Below are 11,051 nucleotides of genomic sequence, written 5' to 3' on the forward strand. Positions count from 1 at the left end.
TTTCTACAACGGGACGGTTGAGATTAAGTTTGTCTATTAAAATGACTAATCGAATCTTAGCCGTTCGTGTAAAGTCATCTGATGGTGAATATTTAAGAGTTTCTGTTGAAATAATTTTTTTTTTTCACAACTATATATATTAAAAAAAAAAAATTATTGCAAATGAATATCGTTTTTTGGGGCTAAAAAATGAATACCATATTTTATCAAATAATTTAAATGATATTTATATTTTTGTTTAATAATAAATTGGCATGTAAAAATAATTTTTAACAAATTGTAAAAGCAGTACAGTTTTTTTTTTTTTTTTTGGGGTGAAAGCAATACAGTTTTGTCGATAATATATATATATATATGTTACAGTACAGTTTTGTTGATAATATATATATATATATATAAAAATATGTTACGGTCTTATCGTTTAATTCAATATATTGAAACCTGGATCTCCCACTACCTTATAACATTTAGAAATAGTAAATAGTAAAAATGAGCAAAAGAAAAAGGACTATTATATTTGTTATATTAATTTAAAAAAAAAAAAAAAAACTGACATTTATATTCCCAAAAAAAAAAAAAAAAAAAAAAAAGTAAAACGTGAACAAATTTTCCGTCCGTGGTATGGGCTTCGATGGCAGCAACTTTGTCTTTTTTTTATATGGGCTTATAAGGAGAAAACATAGCGGCCCAAACACGTTGAAAACGGGCCACCAGGTCTGGTCCCCTTTTTTTTTTGTTTTTTTAATTAGGGCAATTTAGCATTTTGTTTTGCAATTTGATAGTTCTAGTTGAGAAAATTGGTGTTTTTTTTTTTTTTTTTGGGAGAAAAAAGTTGAGAAAATAGCTGGTAATTGCTTGATTTCTTTGCTAATAGGATTTTAATTTATGATCATTATATTAGAAAATAATAACTTTGTTATTGAATTGTAGGAGAACTGTCATTTTATACATGATAACTAATAATACAAATTAACTGTCATTTAATATATAATAACTACTAATACAAATTAACTTCAACAATATAAAAAATAAATAAATGCTAAAGAATATGTATGTGTTTTCATCAGAAACAAATTAAAGTTAAGGAATAAACAAAATAGAAAGCACACTAAAGGATATCACACATGAATAACGAAATGAGATAACCAAAGTTGTCTAAATAATTTTATTGGATGACCCAACATGATAAAACTAGACATACATAAACAATGTTTTTTTACTTTGTCAAAGTTTTGTATATATGTTTTACTAGTCTAAAATGTTAGATTGGATACCTTATAAACCTAATGTCACTAAAAAGCAAAAGAAGAAAAAAAATCTTTCAAGTTTGTAAATGTACCTAATTCATTAGAAAAGAATTTTTAGATTAGTGAGAAAGAAAGCATGGAAAATTCTACCATGTGGGGTTAAAGTAGTAAAATCCAATATTATTTGATTCTATCAATTAGTCTTGGTTCTAATTTTCTATTTATTTATTTTGTAAATAAAAAAAATAACAAAAAAACAAAAAAAGAAGAATTAGTGTTGCGGCCGTTCATATGGAAGATAATCAAAAGCATGAGGTTTGCAAATGTGTTCTCATTTTTCAGACTTAAAAAAATAATATTTGCATGTCAATTTGCAAATGAAACATAGACATATACCATCTCTTACAGCATCATAGAAACACCCATAGTAGCTTGGCTTTCAAATTTCTTACACCAATTCTTACTTATGAATCAAAACAAAAATTGAATAAAATGATATATGTTGGCTAATCAGCATATTGGTTTTCACATTTGACACATAAACAAATCACACAGAACAACCATTAATTCAATGCCATTAAAACTCACTCTTTTTCACCATCAACCACATACAAAACTACATGCAAGCCACTAATAAAATTCATATAATTTGGTTCCTACTTTATAGTCTATAATTTTGATCCTTCAGTCTTGCAATTTTTATTAGCACCCCAACATAACTTCTTTAAAATGATAACATATAGGTGGGTTCATCATGCCAAATGAAAAATCCATGTTCATTTCCACTATCATCTTTCTGCGTAGAAACACAGTGTTAAATTTAACCACATCCACGACTTTTACACCTCTAAATTCTAACAAACATAAAGCTCCACAAATTAATCAGATAATATATATGAACCATTAAATGGAATCAAATAAAACTTTAAAAAACAAATGTCATTGAAAGACGTACGTGTTATTTATCACATCCGTTAAACCTTCTAGCCGGGATTATTCTCTATCCAATTGGAGGTCCCTTCAATAGATGAATTGGCTCCATCATCAACATTAGCTCATCTTCTTCAGCATCCAAAGTTCTTCAATAAATACTAAAAAAATTTTCCAATAATAAGAAATCAAATGCATTTATGCAGAAATGGGATTTTAAAAGCTAAAACAGAAGGAAATAATGCTCAAACCACAAATACGTCCACGACACATTATTATTTAATAGAAAACCAAATGGGAAAAAGGATATAGCAAAACAGTGAAAGAAAAAAAAAATTTTTTTTTAAAAAAAAAAAGGGTTGAGACAAAGTGTCAAAAAACAAATTTTTGGGGTAAAGTACAACATAGATAAAAGATTGAGGGCATATGTAAAATCTCTGGACCATAAAGAATGTGAAACAAAAAGGGGTGAGTTTAGTAAACAATACATTAGAGTGTAATGTGACAATTAATGGTAAATTGGTATGAGATTGTCAATATAATTGTGGACAAGTGTGGGTTACTGACAAACTATTTTATTGGCAAACGTTATTTGGTGTTCAATGCTGACAAACTACTTTATTGGCAAATGTTATTTGATATTTAATGTCTAAACATGAAATGGTAATTGTTTAAATATAAAAAATAATCACTTTTTTAAAAATCAAAATTTTTTTTAAAATGATTAGTTTTAAAGTTTAAAAGAATTTTAGAATTAAATATGTTCCAATAACAATAAAAACAATCCTAAAATAAATAACTTTATAAAAAATTTAAACAAAATCTTAAACTGTCTAAAATAAAATAGATAAATTTTACATAATATCAATGTAAGAGAATGATAAAGCATTATATACCTTTGAGAAACTTAAACAAAATCACGTATTATCTTAAATATGATAGATAAATTAAAAACAATATCAATGAAAAAAAAAAAAAGGGGGCTAGGCTTTACATATTCGTGCCAATAACCCTTTTAAATTTAATCACGTTTAATGTGAAAACCTGTAAAAAAAACAATTAAGACAGAGCATGCGCACTGGTTCTTCCTCTTCTATAGACAAAGCATGTGCATTAATATTCTGGATGGGTCCCACCCCCTTCTGGTCAAATTTTATAAGGCATGATTTTCATTTGATAGTAATTCACAAACCAAAAAAAAAAAAAAAAACAAAACAAAAGATTTTCATTTTACAGTACAAAATTTATTGTAAGACACGTTTTGTTTTTTAATCAAGTTCAAGCCATATGCTTTACAAGTTTTCATGGTGTTAAACATTATGAGTTTATGATTCAACAAAAAAAAAAAAAAAAAATATTGAGTTTATGACTCAATTGATTGCTTGGATTGTTTTCATGCAAATACATAACCTCTAATTACAAATAAAAATAATTAATTGCTTACGAGAACATTGCTATTAGTTTGTTTTATTGTAAATAAAGTACTATCAATAAATTACGAGAATAATTTCTCTTTCTCTAATAACATGGAAAATCTCAACAAACAACTTTATAAAAGGGAAAAAGTACAATCATTTTATAGATGATATGTTACAATTAAATATTCATAATTACACACATAATAATATTTCCTAATAGTTAAGAAAGCTTTCCTCCATAACCTTGAATAATTAGAATTAAGGGATAATGTCATACTAGATTCTTAAACTGTATGGGTTATATCACTTAAGTTCTTAAATTTTTTTTTTTTTTTTTGGTGATAATCAAATTTCTCAACTTGATAGAATTGTGTAATGCAAGTCCAAATACCTAACATGTTAGTATATGAAAATCATGTGCGGTTTGCTAAGGACATTGAAAGTGTTTTTAATTTATGTAATTATTTTTTAAAATTTTGTATTTAAAATTATTTAAAAAAAAAAAAAAAAAAGAAATCCACCAAGATGCTTTCAGCCAAGAGCTAGCATTTATTTGCTCTGCTGCTACAGGATTGGAAAACAAAGTATTTTTTTTTTTTAAAGAAAAAACTGAAAAATAAAGTAAAAGATACTATATCTAAAAAAAAATAAACCAAAAAAAAATTATTTTTTTCTTTTAAAAACTACTTGGCTACAATGTCTACACATTTATTAGCTTCTTTAGATATCCATGCCAAAAGTTAAACAGAAGAAAATTGTTACTTCACTACTGTGAGCTCGTTAGAAGACTCCCAAATACATGGTATGCACTATTTTCTCCTTTCAATCAACCCTATAATGAAAACCCAATATTTTTATCCAATTTTTTTCTCTGTCATTCAAACATTTTTCGATTTTGTTTTGAAAGTTGCATTTGAAATGACTTTCAATGTTTCTATTAAGTGATCATGTAACTTTCATACATCTTCTGTTAGACAGTTGAATAGAAATTTGATTTTATCCTTTTGGAGCACAACTTTGTAAAATTTAGAAATTCAATTGTCATAAAATAAAGTTTACAAACTTAAGTGATACAACCCATATAATTTAGAGATTTGGTATGACATTATCCCTAGAATTAATTACTTCCCTAAGACAAGGTATAGATTTTTTGTGGCTTATAAAGAGTGTGAGTGTCAAATAAGGCAGAAAAAAGAAATCGAGAGCTCAACCTATTCACGTTTCTATACATCTATCTATATGTACATATGATAGCGACGTGAGAAATTGATCCGAGGTCCATTTTCGTGAATTTTACTTTCTTAGGCTCCAAACAATGTATATACCATATTGGGTGGGTAACTCAGAATTAAACCATTGACTACAACTGGCCACTTGGGAACTTCTAGTCTAGTTTAAGAGGAAAGAAGGAGAAAACTCACTTTCTTGTCCATGTGAGGAAGGGAAAAAAACCAAAGGAAAAAAGAAAATTTGTTTCTTATTCTTGGGAATCATAAATGCATATACAACTGTTCTCTACCTTCAATCTATATCTTCCTTTTTTTGGTAACGTTCTACCTATATCTTCCATGAACACTGTTAGAGTCACTTGATTGTATTTTGGATGGCAATTGAATCCAAACTAAATGGATAACGATAAGAATGTTGTTTGCTTTCTTTTCTTTTTTTTTCTCTTTTTGTTTTCCCAAAAATGAAAAACTGTTATCCATTTAAAAACGTTAATAATTGTTCGTATGGAATATTCCTTCAAAAGATTTCTTACCTAAGATTAAAGCGAACCAAAAAAAAAAAAAAAAAAAAAGATTGTTCAAACTATACGCATAGAAAATTTCAACATATGATCATTAGTTTTTAAATTCTCATGGAAAAGTCACATGGTTCAATGATGATAAAATAGAGTATTAAAGCAGCAGCCTCATTTTTTTATACATATATATAAATTAATTGTTCAAGTTGTAAGGACAGAAAGTTTGTTAACGTCCTAACATACTTTATTTAAAAAAGTAGATTAGGGAGACAGAAAATAAATTTTAAATGATGTTACAAGCACTAATTTTGTTTACTAGCATATTTACAAACTAATGTATTAATTAATATAGCTAAATATGAATAAATTAACTTTTTTTTTTAAGTTAGCCTTAAATATGGTAAAAAAAAATTTATTTTATTTTTCATGATTAAGGTTTCTTGAGATCAAACTCTTAAGTACGAACAAGCATGGGTATTATTGCTAAACTGTCCTTCTTAGGCACAATGTAGTAAAGAAGTTTGTAACTTAGGATTATAGAAAAATAAGATTTTATTTTGCTATAATTAATTAACTGGAAAAAAGCCAAGATCAAAATTACAAATTATATTGGGCAAAAAAATGAGTAAAACGTCAAAGATTAATTACACTTTGGTTATGTTTGGTTTTAAGAAGTTGCATTTTTTACTTTTAAAATTTGAAAAGTTTCAATTTAGAAAATTAGTTTTCAATTTGTTATATTTAAGTTCAATCGGATATTTTAGCTAACAATGATTAATGGTTTCATCATATATTTAATCAAATATTAAATACAATTCGTTGCAAGTTACCTTTAATTTTTTTAATTGCATTTTAATACTTCCAATTTGAAGGTTTAAAGTACAACTAGATGGTAGAAAAATAGAATTAATCCAAAAGTTAAAGGGATTGTTTAGAAATGTTTTTTTAAAAAGTACTTTTATGTTTGGAAATGTTTCTTAATAACCATTTATTTTTTGAATAACATATTTTTTATAGCACTGTTATTAATAAGTGTTTCAAAAAATAAATAGTAAAATATTTGATTATTTACAAAAACCATTTTTATATTTATTTTTGATATTTTGATATTTTAATTGATACATTTAATGTTTATTTTTATTTTTGAATTCTTTGCAGAAACACCAACCTTAATGCTTCTGATAAAAACACATTTGGTGCTTATTTTTATTTTATTTTTTTTAGGAAAACACTTTTTAATTTTGTACCAAACATGATTACACTGTCATTTTACTCTTGAAAACATCTATTAGAGATCCAGAAGCACATTTAAGCACAATACAAAGCACTTTCTAGAAATTTTTTCTATAAAGCAAATTTGATTTTTCTTTTTTATATATTTCATTGATGGAAAATGCATGACCAGTCAACCTCTTAATTAAATTCAAAGTAATTAACAATGGCGTGTTGATCATGAAAGATGATCATGGGTCTTGCCCGTCTTGTCTCTCCTATTTTTCTTTCTTTCCTCCAATTCAGAAAACAAAAACAAAAAAAGAAATTGTCTGCTTTAGAAAACAAATATTGTTTCCACGGACTCATTAATGAAAACTAGAAAATTGTCAATTTCATCATCCGGTGGCGCCTGCAATTTTGTTTTAGCATAAATCTTCCTTCCTGCACGTCACTTCAATTTAACCATTCACATCTAAAAATACATATACATTTGCATATACATACATATACACATACAAGTTCAAATCAAATTGATAGGATAATTTTAAAAAATTCAAATTCCTTGTATTGGATTGTTTCAAGAACTCAAGAAATTTAAAAGCATTTGGATAACTTTGACAGGTTTAATAAATCACTAAAACCTATATAAATGCATTTATAAATTTAAATCTTTAAAGAAATTAAAAGATTGATAAAAGAGATCTTGATTTTAAAAAATAATCATGTTGGTGAGATGTGAATATATGTATATATATTATAATGCTTTGATTGAGCAAGAATTGAACACGTGACACAAATCTAGCCTCCACCAAAATTAGAGAGTTTGACTGGGTTTGGTGTGCTTGTGGATAAAGTCATGCAGATTGAGATATGTGATGAACATGAACAGAGAGTCAGCATGAATAGTGGGTATCAATTTCATGATAGTGATCTAACGGAATAGGTAGCTCACCCACATAGGAATTATGCAGTTTCAAAGCTCTTCAGCGTTTGAAGGTTGATGGCCAAGTTGGTTTAAATTTTGCAGAGAAATTAATGAATTTTATTCATTTGTTTATTTATTATTATTTGTCTAGATTTTCAAGTAGGTCTAAAGGGCCCAAAGGTTGATATATAATTAACAATTCTTCATGCCTTATTTAGCATGGCTTTTAAAATGTTTTTTTTAGAAAATGTTTTGATAATTTTCTAATAAAATAGTTTGGGCATTTAGAAAAAAAAAAAAACTCAAAATCAAAATTAGTATAAGTGTAATTTTCTAAAAAATTCGTTTGAAAAAATAAACATTGTGATGACAGAATAAAAAATATAAAAAAATATAAAAAAAAATCCCATATAAGTCCTCGCCAGACGTGTGTTACCGCCATTCGATCTTTATTCATTTTGACATTTTCAAAACATATCTTTGGAAGGAAAAGTAACATTTTTTTCTTGACATTAAATTCAAGTGCTTTCTTTTCGTGGTGGGTCTAGAAGTCTTTTAAGGGAGGCCTATATAGTTGCTAGAGGATCTTCTTCTTCTTCTTCTTTTTTCTTTTTTTTTAGATTTAGCTTGTTTGGTTGGTGGGAATCTATTAGATTTCCAGATTAGCAAGTGAAGAAACTAAAGAGAATCTACAGTTTGTTTGAAAATCAAACAAGAGAAAATTATTTGAGCCACCAATTAGAAAGAGCACCATTCTTTCTCCCTTCCTTTATATAATTTTTCCACACCTAATTTTCTTAGCTGTATATAAACAAAATTAATGTATATTATAAAAAATCTGCAACTTGAAAGAGCACCTCTCTTTCCCTTTCATTTGTATTTTCACATAAATTCCATACATCCTATTTCTCATGTTATTAGTTGGGTGAGAAAAGCACCGTGATGTAAGCACATGAGTCATTTTATAAATTTCAACACCACCCCACCAATTGGACAGCTAGGGAAAAAAAAAAAAAAGAAAAAGAAAAAAAAAGAAAAAGGGAAAAGCAGAGAAAGAGACATCATAAAAGAAATCAATTTCTTTCATGGTTAGCAAAAGCCATATATGACTTATCCACTCAGAAACACTGATGAAGTTGAAATTTGGAAAATCTAAAGTCTCTATAGTATGAAGTTAAAAAGAATTTCCATACAAGTATAGGTGTTTAGAATTTCTAAATGAAATCATAAACACAAGGGGGCAGAGAAACAAATTTAATGACAGTCAAACAGGACCAAAAACATCAAAATTACATAGTAACTTTGATTTGCAAAACATTTTAAGCACAGTTATTTGCATCTTCTTAAATTGAATGGAAAATTAACTAATTGCCTATTACATGAGGGATGCTAAGAGTACTAATTAGAAACCAATGGATGCCTTAAACTTGAAGAATTGTTTATGTGTTTCCCAGAAACAAGATCCTATAGCTTCCCTTTACCATTTAATTCCTATACTGCCATAATTCATCCGTGTTCCACATGCTACCTAAAAAATCACTATCAGTCCAACTGTTATGTTCAACATGGTAATCTCCTGCAGGATTTTCAAACATCCCGGATGCTGATATATTTGCGTCATTGTAGATATCGATGGAGCAACCATTGTTGACATTTGAGCAGCTCTTTCCCAATGTGTTGTGGGCATTGCTAGCTATGACATGGAAAGGACTAGTCTGTGGGCATTCTGAAAATTGAGCTATCTGTGACATATTCATTGATTCTGAAGAGTCTATGCATGAAATAGTGCAGTTTTCCCAATCTGAAATCTGCTCCTGAATGTTCAAACCATTTATGTGTCCATCCGCATTTAGATGATCTCCCTGAACAGAGAGTTGTGGCGGTGGACATATTTGTGCCGCATATGCTGATGCAGAATGTTGAGAAGTAGCATTTTCAAGAGACACAGGAATTTCTGAGTTTTGGATTGGCAATGATGATGATGGTGATGATTCTTCTATCTTTTGAAGCAACCTTGGCATCCAAAAGTACCTAATGATGTCTTGAAATGCTGTGCTTTTGCTGTCAATCTTAAGATGCTTAGCTTGTTTCTGAACTCTTGTCCTCCAATAGTTCTTGATTTCATTGTCCGTCCTCCCAGGTAAGTACTGTGCAATTTTCGACCACCTATAATGTACAAGTGGATGAAGTTAAAGACCTTTTGATGCATAGTTTTCATCAATACCGTGTGCAAAGTCATTGTTGTCAAATAAGAAGTTCCAATAATTCTGTTAGCCAAAGTTTTGGTATAATGACGCAAAGAAATTAACAAAATTCACGTATTCTCATTCAATGCACGGTCGTTTCTAAAGAAATCACAGAAATACAAACTTGTTTAGTTATAAAAAGCTATAATATGGGAACAAGTTGCGGACATAAAAACTCAATGTCAGTTACAAGTTGTAATTATTGATAAGGGGATATATACATATGTACGCACCTGTTGCCCCACTTTGAATGGAGATCAAGAATCAAGAGCTGCTCCTCTAGAGTAAGATTTCCCCGCTTGACATCAGGTTTCAGATAATTCAACCATCTCAATCTGCAACTCTTGCCAGTTCTTCTTAGCCCTGAAACAAAAGGAAACCAATACGGGAAAGTTAATGTTGGAATCATAATAAGGTTTCCGCTAATACAACCAACTTGCAGATAAGTTTTGTGATTACCAGAACGTTTTGCTAGCAAGTTCCATCTTCCTTCACCATGGTGAGCTATGTAATGAATCAGGAGAGTGTCTTCTTCAAGAGTCCAAGGCCCTCTCCTAAGCTCATTATCATCTTCACTACAACTGGTTGTGCTTTTGCTACTGGTAGACATGGAAAACTTTCACTGAGTGATACCCACAAACATACCATATGCATAAAAAGGAAGGGGCTTTCTGTAGTCTTCAGCCTAAAGTGGAGCCAAATTACACAGCCAGGCCATGTTTATATACAGGAAGTTGAAAGCTTGACCAGAGAGTGGTCCATGTAAAAACCATTAACTTGTCAAAAGAAGTAACTCTCAGAAGTAAATTCCATGTGGAACTTCCACTGGGTTTCCATGGTGTCTATTAAATGGATTAAGAAAAGAAAATAAACAGACCAAATAAAAAAAAGTCACTAAAAGTAGCCTTTTAATGATTTTACAATTCAAGAATCTCATTTGTCTATAACTCCTACAGACTATAGTCTCCTAAGAAAATACCCAGTAGGCCCTACCCATAACCATTTAATTTTCTTGGTCAGAGCAAGACCCATACAGATTGTTTCACTAATACCCATCAAAGGAAAATAAAAAATAAAAAATAAAAAAGGATAAAAATATCAATCTAACAGTTCCAATACCAAACAGTTTCTTATTGTTTTTTCTTTTCACAATAATTACTTAATTTACTGTTCTAGTAATTGTGGGTCTTGCTCAATGAATAGTTCCATGATTGTAACTATAACAATTACCCTGTTTGGGAATGAAAGAAAATGAATTCCAGGACAATAAAATAAGAAATGATTATATTTCCAGTGCTTAGAAATTTCCTTGACCGTCTTATT

The 11,051-nt window shown here is 28.8% G+C and overlaps 1 protein-coding gene across 1 annotated transcript; it reads right to left on the reverse strand.

Annotated features, from left to right (window-relative positions):
• Positions 1–8,651: 8,651 nt before the first annotated feature.
• On the reverse strand, positions 8,652–10,592 carry LOC125422526 (transcription factor MYB62). The gene is made up of 3 exons (XM_048474521.2): positions 10,188–10,592; positions 9,962–10,091; positions 8,652–9,648 (listed from the first exon to the last, which is right to left on the reverse strand). Exons 1-3 carry the CDS (start codon positions 10,336–10,338, stop codon positions 8,967–8,969), a joined length of 963 nt encoding a protein of 320 aa, XP_048330478.2. The 5' UTR covers positions 10,339–10,592; the 3' UTR covers positions 8,652–8,966.
• Between the last annotated feature and the right edge of the window lie 459 nt (positions 10,593–11,051).

The sequence above is a fragment of the Ziziphus jujuba genome, chromosome 2 (assembly GCF_031755915.1).
Source record: "Ziziphus jujuba cultivar Dongzao chromosome 2, ASM3175591v1".
NCBI lineage: Eukaryota > Viridiplantae > Streptophyta > Magnoliopsida > Rosales > Rhamnaceae > Ziziphus > Ziziphus jujuba.